At 41.8% G+C, this 20676-nt stretch overlaps 2 protein-coding genes across 2 annotated transcripts in view; both read right to left on the reverse strand.

Moving 5' to 3' along the window:
* The window catches only part of CEP152 (centrosomal protein 152), a 26249-nt gene extending 16518 nt beyond the window's left edge, over positions 1-9731 (reverse strand). Inside the window, exons 1-10 of the mRNA XM_068410751.1 lie at positions 9697-9731; positions 7776-7898; positions 5942-6042; positions 5638-5704; positions 5069-5413; positions 3283-3448; positions 2367-2504; positions 2081-2220; positions 1585-1785; positions 1-128 (exon numbers count right to left, since the gene is read on the reverse strand). The exon at positions 1-128 is cut by the window's left edge and continues 20 nt beyond it. Coding sequence (XP_068266852.1) covers positions 1-128; positions 1585-1785; positions 2081-2220; positions 2367-2504; positions 3283-3448; positions 5069-5413; positions 5638-5704; positions 5942-6042; positions 7776-7862 — 1373 coding nt within the window. The 5' untranslated portion in view covers positions 7863-7898; positions 9697-9731. The remainder of the gene's footprint in view (positions 129-1584; positions 1786-2080; positions 2221-2366; positions 2505-3282; positions 3449-5068; positions 5414-5637; positions 5705-5941; positions 6043-7775; positions 7899-9696) is intronic.
* A 4026-nt stretch (positions 9732-13757) lies between these two features.
* The window catches only part of SHC4 (SHC adaptor protein 4), a 30343-nt gene continuing 23424 nt past the window's right edge, over positions 13758-20676 (reverse strand). The window contains exons 8-12 of the mRNA XM_068410504.1: positions 19385-19562; positions 17935-17995; positions 16373-16552; positions 14651-14904; positions 13758-13913 (exon numbers count right to left, since the gene is read on the reverse strand). Of these exons, the coding sequence (XP_068266605.1) occupies positions 13758-13913; positions 14651-14904; positions 16373-16552; positions 17935-17995; positions 19385-19562 (829 nt within the window). The remainder of the gene's footprint in view (positions 13914-14650; positions 14905-16372; positions 16553-17934; positions 17996-19384; positions 19563-20676) is intronic.

A 20676-nucleotide genomic window follows, 5' to 3' on the forward strand; every position in this document is an offset into this window, starting at 1 on the left:
CATTGCTTTTGGCTTTCTTCTAGGCTTCTCGTCAGTTGATTTATTATTTCAGCTTTTTCACATTTGGTTTCTTCCAATCTTTTTTCAAGTTGCTTAACACGTTCTCCTAGATTTTTGCAAAGCTCTTTCTAGGAAGAGAGATTACTTTTACTCATGTTACAAATACCTAGCTGTCTAGGACAGTTTCAGATACAGGAAGAGTCAATACATACAAGACACAGGAGAAAAGAATCGATTGGATACCTAAAGGGGCAGAGGCCAGCTAAATCAATCATAGATCAAATGCTATCCTTGGCTGACAATTCATCTCTTACAGCAAAGTTAAGTTTTCACTACAAGAGAGTAAGTAGACTCATATATAAACATACATGGATGTACACCATTTCGTATTTCCTAAAGCAGTTAGTTTTCAGCATGTCACATTATCCTCCGTAATTAATCAAATATAGTCAAGTCTACTGCAGAAAAATCAAGCCTTCACATTATTTGTATTAAGCCTGAGCTTAACTCAACTTATTTTAACTGAGCTTAAGCCAAGCTAGCCAGTTCGAATGCTCTATAAAAGAAGAACTGTAGTTCTTTCACATGATACACATGTGGACCTTCATACAGCATTACTCACAGTTACCTACACAGAGCTGGGAGGCACAGTACCTCGTCTTTACACCTTTTCACTTTTCCATTTTCGCTCAAAAACAGGAGACCTCTTTATAAATACCCCAAACATATTACCATAAAAACCCACTTTTTTGCAGTAGAGACAAAGCTGTGTAAACTTTGTTGTGGTACTAATAAACAGAAATTTAGCAGCACATGCTTGTTTACAAGAAAGTGCTAGTTACCTCTTCAAACGTACAACCCGCTTATTTTTATGCATATTTATGTTGAGACAAGAATTACAGACCTAGAATTAAAGAAATTTAATTCTATTTCCTTTACGTGAAAGAGGAGGACAATTTATTAAGGCCTGCCTAGACTACATTGCTTGAATATTTCTAATAGTGTAATGGACTCTTATCACATGTCAGGTAGAATAATTTTAATAAGCTCTATAACCATGTGACACAATCCCTATCAAACTCCATCTTAAAGCTAGCCTTTTTTCCCTGCCTCTCTCCTTTTAAATCCATACTTCTAAAATAAAGTGACTGTTCAGTGATTAGACATCCTTGATCATTTTGAAACTATAGCTTGGCAATAGACTGTTTAATAAACAGATTTTCTTGCAGCAAAAATATTACATCCTTTCCGAATTAGTTCTTTTCTTTCCCACTACCCTTTCAAAAAGGGATTGTGTACAGAATGAAAGCTCAGTAGAGAATCTGAGACAATGAATTCTTGCCTCCTCTGCGTCTGCTATGTACAAACTCACCATTTGAGCTCACAACTGCCTGGAGATGTTTATAAAAACTATACTACATAGGCTTCATAATATTGAGACTTACGTAGAATTTCCATTCCATTTGCTTAGCAGCTTCCAGAAGGAGTTATCAGAATTATAGGTCAACAAGTGCAGTTTAGGAAACATGGGGAGCTCTACAGACTCTCCAGTAGAGTACTCAGCATCCTAAAACAATTTCTCACCTGCTCTCGGAGTGCAGATTTTGTAGTATCAAGTTTCTGCTCTAATGATAATACTTGCTTTTCATACTTCTGCTTGAGAGCCGAAATAACGGCCTCGTGTTGTTCTCTGGCACGCTGAAGGGCATCTGATCGCTGAAGTTCTAACAGCTGCTTCTGCATGCTTTCCATGGCTACCTCTGCCACTTTGGATTGCTTCAATATCTGTAGGAACAGTATTAGAGTAGCTCCCAGTTACATATGTTTTATTTTTGCTCCAATATTCTGTAAGTCAGTTCAGGGGGTTTTTTTGTGCAAGAGTTGCTAAAAGTCCTCAGATAATGCCTGGATTTTAATACAAACTATTTTCCACCAATGCATTCTATTCATTCATCATATATTCAGCTTCTGCAATGATCATAAACAGTGCAAGAAACTAGCACTTAGTTTAACGCAAATGCACCACAAATATAACTGTAGAGATCTTCCACAATAAACAGTTTAAAAATATTTATAGTACCTGCTCCTCATTGGTAGTAAGAGTCTGAATTTGCGTTTCAAGGGCCTTTATTTGACCTTCAAGATGCACTTCCCGTTCCTTTCCATTCTGATAGAGTTTTTGAGACTCACGAAGACTAACAGCCAAACCATCCTTTTCATCTTAAGAGAGAGAGAGAATAACTGTGTTAGAAACATGGACATCCACACAACAACTTCATGGAACATGACACAACTAAATCAAAGTTCCAGAATAAAAAGGTTGCTAGATATGAATAAAACCTAAGAGTTAGTACAAAACATTTTACCTTTGACCATTGACAGCTGATGATTCAAATACCTAATCTGCTGTGCACTCTTTTCTAGCTTTTCATTAAGTTCTTCCAGTTGTCTTTCTCTTGCTTTGTTTAGAACTTGAAGTTGAAGAATCTGCATATTTTCTGAATCTGCCAAATTTCAAATAGCATACAGACAAGTCAGCACAGTCAACTAATCAAGGAAGTCATCACTGTAAGTAATTCCTGCCCCAAAATACTTCTTTCATACAGTGCCCTATTCACCCTTGATTCACAAAATCGCATCATTTGTTAACCCATGTTTGATACACATCACCTGAGTTGCTCTAGCAGCAATGGCTGAAGAATTGTAGGAACTACCAATGCAATTCAAACCTAACAGCAAGGCCAGATAAAGGTTTACATGCTGTGAATTCAGACACGGTCTTGTAGCAACTATACGTTTTCTAGATGTTTAAGCAGCAAAGTAGTTCTGCCATTCGAAGTATACCGAACAGAAAAGCCCAATGTGGCATCAAGCAAAGTACGTTTCCTAAGGTATAGCAAGTGATTATTTTCCAATATTATAGACAAGACAACATGTCAGCAAGACTTGAGATCAAGCTGTCAGAAATCATTTTGTTTGCAGTCTCACTAGTCAAAGCTACATTTTTAATAGCCTGAAACTCAAATACTCTGATCAAAGAAACGATTTCTAGATAAAGTGGAAAAAAACACACCAACAAAAAAAACCCAAAACAAAACAAAAAAACACCCAAAACGTTAGGGCCATCTCAATATTAGCTTAGAGCAAAATAAAAGATCACATACATCAACATACCTTTAGTTGTCTTACTAAAAATCTACTGAAATTAATAGGTTTTCTGTTGCTGATTTCCAGTGGACTTTTCACACAAGTTTATTTCAACTCTAAACAGCAAACACTTACTTTCATCATTGCCCAAAAATTCATGTTGCAAATCTTCAAACATTTCATTTCTTCTGGTTCCTTCTTGGATTACTGGAATTTTTTGATGAACGCCACTTTGGTATGGTTTATACGTCACTTTGTAAGATTCTGGCGATTGGCCACTGACATCAGATGCAACAAATTGCTGTTGTGACAATATATACACAAGGGGAAATAAATTAAAACTACAACAGTAGTCTTGCATGATGAAAATATTGTTAATTTTACAGGTTGACGTTAAGAAAAGCTCTAGTAGCTCTTCATTTTCAGGCTCCAATCCAGCACACCATTTAAGCGTGACAGAAATTTTCATGAAAGCTTCCACTTCAGGAGAGCGGTGAAGCATCAACTTCCATAGAGTAAGCACACACTTAAGTGAATCACATTCATTCTACCTCATGGCATTCTACCTAGCCAACAAGTGCATGTTATGATTTTTTTTCTTTTGCTCATATGAAAAACCAATTATTTGTCATAGAATCACAGAATGGTTTGGGTTGGAAGGGACACTAAAGATCATCTAGTTCCAACCCCATTGCCACAGGCAGGGACACCTTTCCACTAGACCAGGTTGCTCAAAGCCCCATCCAACCTGGCCTTGAACACTGCCAGGGAGGGGGCAGCCACAGCTTTTCTGGGCAACCTGGGCCTCACCACCCTCACAGTAAAGAATTTCTTCCTAACATCTAATCTAAATCTACCCTCTTTCAGTTTAAAAACATTCCCCCTCGTCCTATCACCTTGTAAAAAGTCCCTCCCCCGCTTTCCTGTAAGCCCCTTCAGGTACTGGAAGGCTGCTATAAGGTTTCTCTGGAGCCTTCTCTTCTCCAGGCTAAACAGCCCCAACTCTCTCAGCCTGGCTTCATAGGAGAGGTGCTCCAGCCCTCTGATCATCTTCGTGGCCCTCCTCGGGACTTGTTCCAACAGCTCCATGTCCTTCTTATGTTGGGGGCCCCAGAGCTGGACACAGTACTCCAGGTGGGGTCTCACGAGAGCGGAGTAGAGGGGCAGAATCACCTCCCTCAGCCTGCTGGCCACGCTGCTTTTGATACAGCTCAGGATAAGATTTGCCTTCTGGGCTGCCAGCACACATTGCTGGCTCATGTTGAGCTTCTCATCAACCAGCACCCCCAAGTCCTTCTCCTCAGGGCTGCTCTCAATCCATTCTCTGCCCAGCCTGTATTTGTGCATGGGATTGCCCCAACCCACATGCAGGACCTTGCACTTGGTCCTGTTGAACTTCATGCAGTTTGCACAGGCCCAGCTCTCAAGCCTGTCGAGGTCCCTCCGGATGGCATCCCTTCCCTCCAGCACGTCGACCACACCACACAGCTTGGTGTCGTCGGCAAACTGGCTGAGGGCACACTCAATCCCACTTTCCATGTCGCCAACAAAGATGTTAAACAGGACCGGTCCCAATACTGACCCCAGAGGAACGCCACTTGTCATTGGTCTCCACTTGGACATGGAGCCATTGACCGTAACTCTTTGAGTGTGACCATCCAGCCAATTCCTTATCCAAGTGGTCCATCCATCAAGTCCGTGTCTCTCCAATTTAGAGACAAGGATGTCGTGCGGGACAGTGCAACGCTTTCAAGATGTTTAAGTTAACTCTTCTTTGTTTTAAATAAACTACAGAAGCCTCCCATCACTGTTGAAACTGATAATAAGAGACTGAAAGCATTTAGAAATATTATTCCCAATAGTTAAAGACCTGTGAAAATTTTCCAAAAGAGACAGAAAAATGCAGCAGCTTCTGAAATACCTTAAGATGTTCCTTTGGAGCATCTGGAAAATTTGTTGTTTTACTTTGCTGATAGTTAAACTCTGGTTTATGGCCATTTGTATACGGCCTGAAGTTTTCAGGAAGATGATACACATTGTTCTGTTGGTAGCAACTTGGAGCATTAAACTCATCTCTACCAAGATACAAATCATCAGGATCCTCTTGACCATTCTGGCCACAGTAATCTTCTTTAATATCACATAAATGTTTCTTCTCTTCATCGTTATGTAGGCCATTCCAATTCTTTCCATGTTTTTCGACATGACCATTTTGCTGGTCACACAAGAATTGTTCAGGGTACAGATTTTGTCCTTGTTCATAACCCTATGAATGGATAAGAGGTTTAGAATTGCTCTCTCAAAACTCAGATTTCCCCCTAACCCCCTTTTTCTGGGGTTATCAGCCTTCAAGTTAGAAATACTTCAAATGAATAGCAAAACACGTCAACCTACATGAAAAGTATTTCTCTAGCGAATTTAAGTAATATTTAGCATGTTGTTATGAACAAGTAGTTCCTACTAGTTACATCACTGCTCATACAAACTTACATTTTGAGGATCACCTATCAATGGATGATCGTTCCACCTTCCATCATGCTTCCCAGGCTCATGTGATCTAGAGAAAGACAAGCAGCTTAACTATGCACTTATAACTTCAGGGAAAAAACAAACCAAACCATCTCTTTGCTAAATTAAATGCCATCTAGTTTGTTTCTCACGGAATACAAACCATACTGCTAACTGCACTACAGCTCCCCTTTTACTTGGATTGCTTTTACACACCTCATCAGCTGAGATTTTGCTCTATTCTCAAGAGCACAACACAAATAAAAAATGGTGCAAAATGCCTTACTGCTCCTCAGTCTCATGAATGCCACAGTCCGAATAGCTGGAGAGCTGGTCTCCACTGTCCTCCAGCATATCATGGGGAAGGTCTGTCAATAGTTGTTGCAACTGAAACAGAACAAACAACATTCATTATATGTGGACCATAAGATAGGTGAGAAGTTAAGGACAACTTTTCTAAATGTCTACAGAAAAACAGAGCACCAAGAGTTTGTTCCTAGAAATTCACTAGTGGTGTGAAAAAGTTTCCCTATCATTAGAATAAATCTAGGGAGTGCCCTATCTCAGCTCCAGGAAGCAGGAAAGGAAAGGCATCATCATTCACTAAAGATCCCTTTTCCTTTGCCCTACTTGCAACCAAGGACATACTCAAGCACCATAGGTTTCGCTGGTCTTGCACTGCTTTGGAAACTTAAAATCAAGAGAAAGCAGCGCCCACACAGTTTACAAAACATCATCATGGGAGTTCATATCTAAACCAAGCTCAGCCTACCAGGTTAGCTAGCACAGGCCTCCAGATGTGGGTAAGGGTTACCCAGTTCTTAAGTTAGTGTCAAGGTACTCTCCTACCATGTAGATCTCCCCAGTTTTGAACAAAAAAACACCTGGTTTGCTGTGGCAGAAAAACTTAACTAATGCAGAAAGTCTTGGATTGTGTCATGACCAGGGAACACAGCAGAGCCTGTGTTTTAGTCTCCTTTTAGCAGGCTAAGAGTCATGTCCCACCAAAATATCTACAACATGTAGTCTTGGGAACCCCACCCTACTATAGTTCAAACACGTATGACCTACAAGGATTATCACAAACTTACTCCAAAGAAGTTGCTTTGTTCGTGCCCATTGCTTCTTGTCCTGTCACTGGGCACCACTAAAGAGAGCCTGGCTCCGTTGTCTTTACATCCTCCCTTCAGCTATTTATACACATTGATCAGATTCCCCCTGGGCCTTCTCTTTTCCACGCTAAACAGCCCCAGCTCTCCCAGCCTCTCCTTATAGAAAAGATGTTCCCCTCAACACTCCAAACTTCTAATCCTACTTACGCACTCTCTCGCGCACTCACTGTAACAACCCTACAATTATTTCACTCCTTGTTCTCCTGCACAAGCACAACATTCTTTATCTGGGTAGAAAGGCTTGGAGCAGACATCGGATTCCCTACAGTGTTTGCAATAGCATCTTTCCAAGTTGAACAGCTATTGTTCTACTACATATTTTTTTGAACGTTTGTCTTTACGTTACCTACACTCTAGACAGGGATCCCTGCAGTGTATATTAGGGAGGTTACCTGACGTGAACATGATTCACCACCCTGTAAGAAACCATTCTGCACATTCACATTAAACACACATTTTGCCAGTTCTCTTTATGAAACAAAAAGAACAGAAACATCCAAAGTATTCAACTCAAAACCCCAAAACATTTCAATATATTTTTCTAGAGATTAAAGTATGTAATTTTTAAATTCTGATTATAATTATCTTTTCTAAGCTAATGAAATTTTCAAGCGAAAGAGAGCTGTTGCTTTCTAAGTATTGGTAATAAGTCAAAAAGCTGTCAAGAAACACAAAATGTAGGTAACACCAGCCTTTTGCATTTCATCTACTGCATAGGCAAGGAGTAACAGTCTTCCAGCCACTTCATACGACACTGCAAGGCTCTTCAGATGCAGCATCTCAGTATCTCTTTACTTTTTATGCCACTCTTGCAAAGCAGAGTCCGCACTCTGTTTCGCTCTTACCAAAGAGAGCAAAAAACTTTTTTTTTTTTAAGCACTTAAAAGAGAAAAATGGGAAGCAGCTAGATACACAAGCGTTCAGATTAAATAATTTGTTCTTTTTCACCTCTTGTTCTCTTGCATAATCCTCTTGGTCATAGTCTTCATCCTCATGTTGAGTTTGTAGAACTCCACTATCCAAGTCGAGGGACATTGTTTTCTAATAATGGTGTTGAGTATCCATCAAAACCTATTGCAAGACAGGAAAATATCACACGTGATCAAAAGAGGGGGGACACGCACACGACCAAAAAGTACCATCCTTGCTTCCTGAGTTAAGTAGCCAAACACAAACAAAAATATATTTTTTGAAACAAACATTGCACATTATCTATAACATTCACTTGAACTTTTTTTTCCTCAGTATATCCAATGCTAGACATTTCTAAGAATTTAGCATTTAAAACAGATTATTTGGGCTTTTCATATGCTGACATGAAATTATTGAAGTTCACTTACAACCAGACATTATTTTCTTCAAGTTCTAACACTGTATGTTATACATATGCTGTGATGTATGTTGACAAGTTATGTCCACTTCTAATCTTGCTTCATTTATTTCTAGAGAATAACTATATTTTGTACTAAATACTGAAAGTATACTGCTGCTTACACACTTGGATAATAGCCGTGATAGGAAAAATAGGAAAAGTATCATGTCAGTTCCAGATTTAACTGCTTAATGAAGAGACTCAGACTCCCAAGGACTTGTCTACACTGAGCAGTGAGTTCACAGTAAGCAACCGTGCGTAAGTGCTGGCCCACATTTGGTTGCAAGGTAAGTTACTCTCTGATGAAGACATACTCCTGACAGGCACTTATGAACTAGAAATGACTGATGAAGATTTTACAGAATGACACATTCTTTGGGCATACAGGTGTAGCACATGGCGAAGTCTTCACTCAGTATAAAGTAAGATTTACAAGAGCATTATTCCAAACTTAAAAGACATAATGTGTCATTGACTTCATTATGTTTAAAGGCCCTGCTTGCCTGCTGATATTCAAGGAAACTCTCTAATATAGTTAGTAGGAATCCTAACAACATAAGTACCTGTCTCTGTGCACCTCCTAAAATACCATATTCCACAGTGTGACCGCCTGCAACACCTCTCACAGAATGATACTGAAGCACAGCCATCTTCCCCCAAACCCACATCAGCTGTAAACCACCACCTGGCCTCCCCTCTTTCCTTAAAGCCCCTCCCAAACCAACCAGCTGAGGCAGCCGGACAAGATGACACAGCCCCGTTTCATAGAATCATAGAATCGTTTTGGTTGGAAAGGACCTTGAAGATCAAGCCCAACCATTAACCTAGCACTGCCAAGCCCACCACTAAACCATGGCCCCAAGCACCACATCTACTCGTCTTTTAAATACCTCCAGGGATAGTGATTCCACCACTTCCCTGGGCAGCCTGTTCCAACGCTTGACAACCCTTTCCGTGGAGAAATTTTTCCTGATCTCCAAACTAAACCTCCCCTGGCGCAACTTGAGGCCGTTTCCTCTCGTCCTATCGCTTGTTACCTGGGAGAAGAGACTAACGCCCGCCTCGCTACAGCCTCCTTTCAGGCAGTGGCAGACAGCGATAAGGTCTCCCCTGAGCCTCCTTTTCTCCACACTAAACAACCCCAGTTCCCTCAGCCGCTCCCCAGCAGACTTTTTCTCCAGACCCTTCACCAGCCTGTAAGAGCCGCAGTCAGTCACGGCGGGCGGGGCTGGCGGGGAGCGCAGGCCGAGGCGCCCCCACCGCCACAGGCCGCGCGGGGCGAGCTCCTCAGCCGCCGCCTCAGCCCCTCACGGCGGCCGCACGGCGCTGGCACCGGGCGGGGACGATTAGCGCCGTTGTTCACAGCACGGCCAGGGAAGCACCTCCCGCCAGGGCCTCCTTAGCCGGCCTCGCCCCGGCCTACTGCGGGGCAGGAAGCGGAGGAGGCGGCGGCGGCGGCGGCGGCGGCAGAGCGCGGTCCCGACCGCCGAGACTCACCGGAGCTGCCAGGCGCCGCGGCTGCCCGCCTTCCCCGGGCACAACGAAGGCGCAACCGCCGCTCTCCCACCTGACAACGTAACCGTGCGCCCGCGGCCCTGACTGACAGCCGCGGGCGCCAACCGGCGGCCGCAGCAGCTCTTCGCCACGCAGGAAGGCGGGAGGGCGGCGACACGCTCGCCCCGTCTCGTCTCGCCCCGCCCCGCCCCGCCCCAGTCGCGCTCGGCTGCGCTGCACAACCGCCTCCGCTGGCTGTTTGAAAGCAGGCGCCTATGGCCGCGGGAACATGCCTCTCTAGCTGATTGGCTCAGCGGTCGGCCAATGGCTGTGGCCGTTTTGCGGAGGGGCGGGGTCTCGCCGTGACGGCGAGAGTGCGCGCGCAGGGGTGTCCGGCGCGGGTGGCGGCGGCGCCGTGTCGCTGCGAGACGTGGCGGTTGCCAGGCAACGCGCGGTGGCGTTGTCGGAGAGGTGCTCTGAGGCCACAGCCCGGCAGGATGACGTCATGCGGCGGGGGGCTGGCTCTCACGACTGCGTCACGACGAAAGCTGGCAGGATGGCGCGGGCATCTCTCGTTTTAGAGCAGCTGGGGGGGATTGTCACGAGTTACCGCCCCGGTCCTCGCACAGGAGCTCCCCCGAGGGAGCTGCCCCCAGCCTGTCCCCTCGGCCTCGCACTGCGCCCGTGCTGGCAGAGCCGTGATGGCACACGGTGCCCGACGCCCCAGGCTGAGCTGCACACGAGGAAACCCTTCAGGGGACTCTGCCTTTGCCCGGTGAAGCCCCGTGGTGGCACCAGAGCAGCCAGGCCGCACACAGGCGGCCTTCCTCAGGGTGCCTAGTGCTCGAGGGGCTGCTCTGCCGCAAGGGCTTGCTTTAATCTGTTTAAAAAATTAAAATCTTCTCTGAGCAAACAAACTTCTTCCACTGAATTGCATGTAGCAAGCGCTCAAAAGAAAATCAGAAATTTTTTGAACAATGAGCGTTTTATTCAGCGATGAGGAAGACGTGTAATAGCTCCATCTGGTGACACTTGCCCTCGGCAGTAACAATGCAGCCTGCCGGCCCTAGCAGCAGGAAATGGAAGCTGTGGTACGAGAGAAGCGTCTGGGTCATTTGATACAGCATTTTTATCGATGGAAGCAAACAGATACATGTGGTAATGTGTTTCAGTGAAATTTATAGGAGCTTTGAAAAAGAACGAACACGCTATGCCTTGTAAATGTGACATTATAGGCAAAATTAGTTATTTTTCCCAAGGGTTTCTAGTAACCATCAGAACAGATATTAACCAATTATCCTCAGCATTTTTGCAGGCATGAAACAATTAAAAAAAAAAAAGTCTAAATGTGCCTGACAATTCATATTAACTTCCTCAAGAACAGTATTGGCAAACTTTCTGAAATTAAGATTAAAAAAAAAAAAAAAAAAGTTAAGGTGTAGTTACTTACTTCTAAGACTTCCACACAGATGATAGTGTACTTTACATGAGATGGCTGGTCCACAGAGGCTAAAAGCAACATTAATAACTAAGTCATGGCACATAAATATTAGAAACCAAAAACTGAGATCCTAGTTCTGGCTCCAGAAGAATGGCTGTAATTTATTCTAGGAAAATGTCTGGTGTCTGTAATGCATGGATGCATTGTGTCAGAATTGTATCTGTAATTAGTTGGATTCTTTGCTTTCTCTCACATCAAGAGATTTTTGAGATACTTGTTTATTGTACGAGCACCCAATTACCTCCCTTTTCTTCCCCTTTTCCTTCAAACACATACAAAAGATGCAGGAGCAACAAAACGAAGATTCAGGTCTTACTTGTGTTTAAGTTAGTGACATTAAAAGAGGGAGACTTAAGACTATGTCATACTGTGATCCAAACAGCATACACTGGCTATGGATGTTTTTATGCGTTGGTAAAGTGAAAACTGGTGATGTGAAAAATGTCCCTAAGTCAGTATCTTAACTGGCAAAGTCATACAACTTTAATCTCATACTATCACAACTCCAAACACTATTATTCTAGTCCAGAGTAGCTTTGATTTGTACTAAAAACAGAGATGGAGTTCCACACATTTGCCTTCTATGACCTGTCATAAAACTCAGCTTTGATGCAAAAATCAGAGCCACCCTATTCAGGCCTTTCTCTCCCCTTGGCATGCCACAGAAGTAGCTATTTTTGCTTCGTTGTTTGCTCAATAAAGTCATGTCAAGCACATTATGAAGTTTGGTAAGATGTGAGAATAGAAAGGATACTATGCAGGGATTTAATATTCCAGTTGCAGTTTCTTGCCAGCTATCCTTGCGGTGGCACAAAGCTTGAGCATGAAGAAGGCTGGGGGGCCTTCTTCACAGGTGAAAACTTGGCATAGGACAGGACAGGCACGAGCTTGAGCTTCTAGTCTGAAGGCTTGAGGTATCAATAATGCCAGACTATTAGCAAGGAAATCAACTACTAATGTTTTAAAGCTTCTCACTGCTTCAGTATATGTAATTGTGTATTTTAATCATGTTATTATCAAGGAATGAAATATATTTTATGCCTATTAGCTGAGCATAAGAATAAAGATGGTTTTTAGTAATTTCTAAGCGTGGTTCTTTACATCGCATTTTCCCCTCCAAGAAAGCTTATGACTTCAATAATTTTATATGTATATGACCCCTCTTGTTTACTAGAGAAAAGAGCTCTTACTATAGTGTTCCATTTAACATTAACACAGGCAAAAGAACAGTATGTATTTTTTTATAGTCAAGTCTTCCAGCAATTGCTGAACTCCACAACAATTATCTGCCTTCTGCAACTGAGCTGGTGGTCTGGGATACAGAGAGAATGTCCCTGCTCATTCCAGAAGACGTTGCTTGTCTTAAAGGGACAACTTTCTCAAGCCATTACCTGGACTACCAGTTCATTCCCCAAATCAGCCCAGCCTTTCTTCAGTTACTTATTACGTCACTGTTTCTTCAACAGCAAGCCCAAGAAATCACTGTTCACTCTGAATATAGGATTGTTCATATTTAGAGTATTTATTGTGGCAAATCAATTCATAGGTTTCCTTTAAAAGACTTTTTTCCATGTTTAGGAACAAATGGACTCTACGTGAAGAATGGGAGAAACGTATCTTGTTTTGGAAAGAACACTGAATAAGGGCACATGCAAAGTTCAAACAGTCTTTTAAATAGTTTTCTCTCAAAATGTATCATTATTTTTATTCAGCTTCTCTAGTTTGTAAACAACTATGTAATTAATGAAAATATATTTAGCCTACCTTTAAAAAGAGATGTCTCCAGTATTAATCGGTAATAACAGTAAAATCATATGCAAGACAAAAATATTAGGATCTAGCATGCTTGTCCTTTAACAAGTTCTATTCCAAAATTATATTAATTTCTACCTTGTAAATGTTGCATAATCTCAAATCTTTGAGTAGTCAGGCAGTGATAAAAAATGATTAAGAAACCGGACAACCTTTCTGTATTGTGAAATTCTGTATTCATTTCAAGCTAGTAAAGTGCTGTTACAAGCAAAATGAAATTGTTAGTGTCTATCGAAAGCAGATGACATTTTAGTAATATTCAAATTGTGTTTTGGCAAATAGTTAAAAGCTTAGACATGTTTGTTTAACCACCCAAAACTAATTCAGTATAAATAATATTGGTTTCCAATACTTCTATGCTAAAAGGCACATACTAATGTTCCAGCAGTTCGTTCAAGTGAGCTTTTGCATGTAGAGGTTTAATTGTGCTTTTAAATAGTTACTGATTCAGTACGACCTTGAAAGTGACATTTGTGCATGTCATAAAATACCTTCTCACAAATTAATCTCACACTCTAAGGGTGTAATTTTGTTAAGATTATATATATCTATATAACTATGCTTGTTGATCTCTATAGATCTACATAGATATACACATATACATATATTCATAAATACACACACTATAGGGTATCTTCTGGAACAGCAGCAGAAAGTGCAGTCTATACTTTTTTGAATTGTCTTCATAATAGAAAGTTCTCGGTACAGTTTTCAGATATGAATTATCTTGGGTTTTGTGAGATCCAAGGGATTATTTGTGATATTGCAGGTGTCCCACATTACTCTCTTTCCTTACGGGCTGCTTCAAGCTCACTTCACTTCCAGAAGAGATGATTGGCAAATTATTTTCCATGTGATACTGAATAAGATGACCCACACTATCAAATATATGGTCTTTGGTTCTCACCTAATGAAAGAAGCAAAACAATATATTTACGGTTAGATTGTGCTTACAACTGGTTGTACACGAGCCTAGTGCTTTACAGTCAGAAGGCATTTAAGCTGCTGAACTCACTGGAGCAGGATAGTTAGGCTGTAGACAGAAATTCAGACCTATCCTTTGACCTACGGTTAGCTGACATGAAAAGCAGAGCTTAAAGAGACTGTATGTAGAACTGGGCTGATTCTGCCAAGGGGAATGAAATAACAGGTTTTTTTTCTCCACAGACGAGAGATTTTTTCCCCTAAATCCCACTGAGGATTACTTTTCTGATTTACTCTCTGCTCTGAGAGATGTCACTCAGAAGTGCTCTTCTAGCCCTGAGCAGAAGCAAGTAGGATTGAAGTGACAACAAACCAGCTCTACCTTTTCTGTATCCAGAAGTGTGTTACTAATCAAATTCATTATTTAATGTTAGGGTTATTTTTCTAGCAATATAGTAACAACTCAAAGGATGTATTAAGTGTATACACTAATTATCAGCACCTGGACTAACAACAATATTTAAGTACCTCACTTCTATTTCCATGGTACTTCGGTGCTTACAAGTTCTTGAATTGAACTTTTAAACCTCCTGAAGTCACTGGCTAAATTTAAATTAACTTGGATGGAATCAGTTCAGTTCCACCTCCTGGAATGCACCCATGCATTTTGACTGAAATATCTCAGCAGCCTTGAAATTTCAGTATAATAATTGTTCATACCTTGCCCTCAGGATCCACCAAGAGCAGATGCTTTGCTTGCCCTCCCTGAAGTCCACTGAGGACATACTGACCAGGTGACGTTGTGCTCTCGCGCACCAGAAAATCCCCATCATTGACTAAGAGGCTCTCTGCTGCTTTCCTGTTTAATTTGCCATGGTAACAATCTTCATTCTTTAGCTGTTGCTTTATTTGTGGCAGAACAGAGAGACCAGCTGTGTTGCTTGTGGCACTCTGCTGAACAGCTTCCGGTAACTCTAAAATTAAATGAAAGGGAATGTATTGGACACCTCACCTGGAACTTCATCCTGAAAGAATGCAAGACAATATTTTTTATAGCTTTCAAAAAATTCAGATGATTCAGTCTTGAAGCTGTGATCAAACCAACCTTACAGACTGTAATAATAGGCACACAGGAATGCTCACAACCCTCCAGTGCATTAGGTAAAATTATCACACCATCTCCTCCCATACCTTAGATGGGAAAGCCTTGGGTCGGTAGGCAACAGGGACTGGAAACAGGAATTTTTCTGACGCTCTACTGTTTTGGGTTTGTATTTCTTTGGTTTTATTGAAAAGTCAAATCTTCCCTGTAAAAACAAGATTTTTATTGTTTTTTAGCCACTTTTTTTTTTTAAGATCTAGTTCTTCCCTCTTCCTTAACAAGCTCTGAAGAGATTGCCATGGATCATTGGGAGAGTCATGTTGAGTGGCTCCAGCTATGTGCAGGAATGTAAGACAACATGGCCAACGTAGCCAGAAGGGAAGGATTACAGCACGATGCATCTGCTGTGAAAAAATGAACAATTACTGAATGTACTAACAAAACTGGGTGGTTTGGGATATAGCCAGTCAGAGTGCAAATGATTCACAGGCAGGATTTTTCTAATGAAAATAAGAAGATACCACTTCTTCAATGGAATTATGCAACCTAAGGCTCCTCAGGATATAGCCAGTTCCTTTTAGAGCATAATACAGCCCTGGGTTGGAAATGTCTCAATGGCCACAGATTTCCTTTACTGTAGCTCTGTCCAGTCCTTTGCCCACTTTCTTGTGTGGAGCCAACTCTGACAGAGAAAACACTCGGTGGGAAACCATAAAAGGCAAAGCTAATAAATAAAGTATTTACAATCAGTAGCAACTATATAGTCATTTAATGGATATCCACCACTTTGAGTCTGTTAATCAAGACTTAATTTGACATACATTCCCTAGATACTACTGAGCAAACAGTTTGATTTAGAAATTATTGGATGAGATTCAATGGTCACTTATGCAAGAATTGAGAAAAGATGGTCATAACACTCCCACTTCGACCTTGCACGCTACTGTCTGTGAAGCAAAGGCATCTGAGGCCACTTCCACCTTAGGGTGGTTAAGATCTTGAGCATGCAGGAGAACCCTCTTCCTTGAGGTATGGTGCCGTCCCAAGCTTTCATATCATCTTAAAAGACTTGCTGATTATTACCTGTGGAACACTATTTATTGTCAACAATCAGCTACAGAAGATGAAAGGTTACTCCGCTTGCTTACCGTCACTACTTTTACTCTTTAATCGCCTTTGTATTGAATTTAACAAGCAAAAAAACCAACCAGGAAGGATTTCTTCCCCCCCTCTTTTCTGTATTTCTTATGGGGAAACCAAAATCTTTCTCCATGCACAGAGATGACAAGACCCCCCCTTTTCAAAGCTCAGAAAGATATGGTATTGCAATGGGAACCTACTGGCCTGACGCAGGGGGCTCCCATGGGTCTGGGCTGTTGCTGTACTGCGGGCTGTACAGACTGCGGACTGCAGGGTCTGTGTGTTGATGTAACACGGGTCATCAAAAAGATCTGTTCTGTAGGCAGGCTTCAATAATGTTGCTTCTTTTTTTGTCTTCTGTGATCTTTCACCACAATTACCTGCAATTAGTATGCACAGATTTCCTTCTTTTTTTTTTTTTTCAAACTCAAGATAAAATAATTGTAAAAGCCAAAATAGGAACATTGTTGTTCTTATATATCCCACTAAAGTTATCCAGAAGGAAAAGAAAAATTGGCAGATAAACTCATTTTTCCTTATGGCTAGAAGGCACAAGGTACACTATCCAAAATGAGTTAGAACGAGGTTTTCAAAAATGTTCCGCACTGGTTCAATTCTGCTTCAATCAATGTCAGCAGTAAACTCCCCACTGACTGAAAGGAAATTAATACATATGACTCTACAGAGACACAAGCCATATACATTGTTTGTTGCAACACCTTTTCCTTGCCCTCTACACCACAAAAAAATCTTGTGGGAAGCTGAACAATTCTCTCTGTTGCTATTCTGGTGGAGCAGGGAAGATGGAGGAGGTTGGCACTTTGTGGCTCTGCCTGGAGAGCCAAAGCCACATCTGTCAGGTTAGGAGCCAAGCCTAGGAACAGGCTAACAGAATGTCCCCTGCAGGGTATGAAAATAATAGCACTTGAGCTAGCCAAATAGCACACGTATTTTTGCTCTTTAGCAAACGTTTTATTCATAGATCTATTCATTCATTCTTGTATTTGTTCACCCTCTCTTTGTAGAAACTATTCAATTCTCCTTTCCTTAAACCAGAAATAACCCAAGAAACTGAACTATCACCTGAAGACAGTGTAATGGATCACTTTAGAGCGGTGCAGGTGGAAATTCAAAAAGGACTTCATTGTGCAGTGACAGAGATGAGCTGAGGAAATGTGCTCAGGGCATCAGCTGTGGCAAGGGAAGTCCAGGAAGGGATGGCGGCTGGTGATCTCGTGGGGTCCCAGAGAGCAGGTTTTGCTAAAGGCAAATTGATGTGGGGCACAAAGCTGCCCAAGGCAGGGGAAGGGCACAGTCACACTGAGAAGCCAGTGATGCTGGAACCAAGGGCACAGGCTCTGTTGGAACAAGCACCCGATGCTGATAGTTTGGGTCTCATCAAGCATTTGTAAGGGGAAGGGGTATTTTCAGAGACTGATAAGCAACAAAGTATCTTCCTTTTTCAAAGGGTATGAAAGAGAATAAAACAACAAAGAGTATGAAAGAGAATAAAAAAACAAAGAACTACTGTACAGTATCATGACAAGTTAACCAAGTAAGTCTGCCAGCAGACGTGAAGATAGATTAGTGGCCTTTAGAAAAGCTGTAAGGCTTTTTTGTCTGCCCTTCATCTAGGGAACTAGAAATGACCCACTAAGTAGAACACTTTTCACCATTTTATCGAAAGCCAAGGGACAACTCTTCCAGGCAATCTGCCTTGGTTAATTCTGCATATGCATGAGAAGGAAAACAGAGTACATACCCAGAGTTTTGTTTTCTTCTGGGCAATTTTCATATATATTGATGAATGTTGGGCTGCCTGTCTGTAGAAAAATTGTAAAAACAGTCATGTAAAGGAGTCCGTTAGAAACCTCAGGTAACTTTAAAACATCCATGCACCAGCTAGTTGGGATACAGGTAACTAAACATATCTTCTTCGCCAAAAAACTCCTATCTCCTCAAATAATATTTCATGCTGATACTCTTCTTTCTACAGGGCATCATGCCTGGACGTACTCCAACCTCACAGAGACCGTTAACTGCCCAGTTATGTATCTAAGGTTTAGTACATACAGTATAACTCCTAGGTAATAAAGTTCAGTTTTCTTATAAATGTTCCATGCAATAAAAACAAGGAGAAGTAACTACAGACATCATGGTTTGAAAGTGAAATGGTCACCAAGTTGTCTGAGCAGCACTAGAAGGTCATCAGAACTAAAAGGAAAAACAAAAAGTAACACTCCACGGAAAAAAGGCATTTGCATTTACATGCTGCAGGGTAACTCCTTGCAACAACTCTGTCGAGCTTTGAACGCAAGCTCAGGATATAGTCAAACACCTTTTTAGAGAGCTGTTGGGGAGGAGGAGACCACGAGGCCAACAGCCAAGATGTGGAGTATGGCTGAGGTTAACAAAGGGAAAAATGGATGGAGCAGTAGCCCAGGAACGCACAGGAATCTGGGAGCAGTTGCCACCAGACACAAGTAACACTTGGGAGCAGCAACTTTTTAGACAGCACCAACTGGATTCCAGCAGGCAGGCCTGAGTGCCCTCCCTCCAAGCAAAGCGGTGGTGCCTGCTGCCCTGGGTGGGGAAATGCCAGTGTTTCCAAGATCTGGCACAGCAGGCTTTGAAGTCTGTGCAGCCAGTCCTGAGCTCGGCTGGTTTTACTCCCTGCCTGATTGGTTTTTATTCCCTGCTATCCCCAGACAAGAGACAAAGATAGATGCATCTTTTTGCTGCTGTGGCTGATTTAACAGAGCCTCTGAGAAACACTCCAAGGGTAATTAAACGTTGTATATACATTGCAGTCAGTTAATGTTGTATGTATAGGTTGTAGAGCATAATGGACAGGATGAAATATTTATCAGATCACGGAATCAGGAGCCAGAAGGTCCCAGATTTTGCAGATGTTCTCTCAACAAACCATTTAAATCTGTATCTATTTTCTTCTCACAGCTAATGAGTGAACAAGGAAATATTACTTGGTCCTCCTAAAAGTACTCTAAGGACAAACCAGTTTAATATTCAGAAAGTGCTTTGGGATTCAATTATGTACTAAGCATCATTAAATCTAGCCTAAAAAACCCTTTCCCAGGATAATCAGGACCTACTTCTGATGTTAATGCCATGCTTTACACCACAGTAACACTTTATTATTTATTCCCATAACAGGCAGCGAAATAGTTTATCCCAGAAGATGATGTACTTACCAAGCAGTACTGCTTTTTGCACTCCATAAGACAGTTAGCCCTTTGGTCTGTTTGCACTTTCATTCGCATGTCTAACACTCCACCGGTGGGAGGCTCTTTCCCTGGAATTTCATTGTAATATTCATGATCCTCCCTGTCCTGTGAATTCCCAGCTGATCCATTAGCATTCGCTGCCTCGCTGAAAAATTATGGGGGGGAAAAAAAAAGCAACTGATGTAATCAACTGCTTTCTAGTGTAGGCAAACGTCCCCGGTGTTTGCGCATCACACAATACCACAGATTAGCCATATGGAGGCTGTAAAGGGCTTTGGGCCTGAACTTTCAGAGCTGTTTATTTTCCAGTTACTTCTTCCTGAATTAAAATGGAGTCATCACAGTTTGGGGTACAGTCATTTCTTAGCACTGGGCAGCCCATATCCCTTTTCTTGACTTGAAAATATAAGAGCCACCTACTGAAACTTTAAGAGAAGAGTGCCAATGCATCGTTTCATTAAGGTGTCCAAAATGTAGACCATCAAAAGAATTCCTCTGGCTTCTTGTCTCCAACTGTATAAATCTAGAGATTGCTGGGGCAGGGGGGACTACAAGAGAAAATTTAAACCTCGTGGCATTTAGTTAGAAAGCCTGTAGCTGTTTCAGAAATCAAATATTGCTACAAAAATAATATGTAGTTTTTCTGAGTGAAATGTACCCTGATTTTAATAACCATAATCAATATAACTGTTCCTGTTTAAGCTTGAAGAAAACACCAAAATGACACGAAGGAGAGCACCCAGTGTTTTTCTTGAGCTAAACCAGAGTGACGATAGTTTAAATGTACAGCTGGTACACTGCAAAACAAGTAGGTCCTTCCTGTCCTGTCTCCGGTCCTGAAATAAAAAGCTCATCTCAAATCTTACTTCTCTGTTTAACAAGAATATAATTGGATAAAAGGCCTCGAGCAGGAAAGAGATAAAGTTCAAGTAGCTGATTATGTGATATGCAGTGCAAGTATTTGATTACGTGATTCATAGTAGTTTGGAAGTGAGTGACTCATTCACACAGCAATATCCGACTCCTCTGCCCGAGGACCCATCTCTGAGGCTGGCTGTGGATTAGGCTCAAGGAGGGAGTCTAATTAGCTTCTTCCATTTCTCCTTGCTCTGATTTACTAGTGGCATAACCTAGCAGAGTTTCATAGGAAAGGCTCTTCCTCTGGTTATTGTCCCCAGGGAAAACAAACCAGTATTAGCAGTAGAATGGCATGAACCACTATGTGCAATGAAATAAATATAACAGCAGCCCCAGCTCCA

Source organism: Nyctibius grandis, chromosome 11 (genome assembly GCF_013368605.1).
Source record: "Nyctibius grandis isolate bNycGra1 chromosome 11, bNycGra1.pri, whole genome shotgun sequence".
Taxonomy (NCBI): Eukaryota; Metazoa; Chordata; class Aves; order Nyctibiiformes; family Nyctibiidae; genus Nyctibius; species Nyctibius grandis.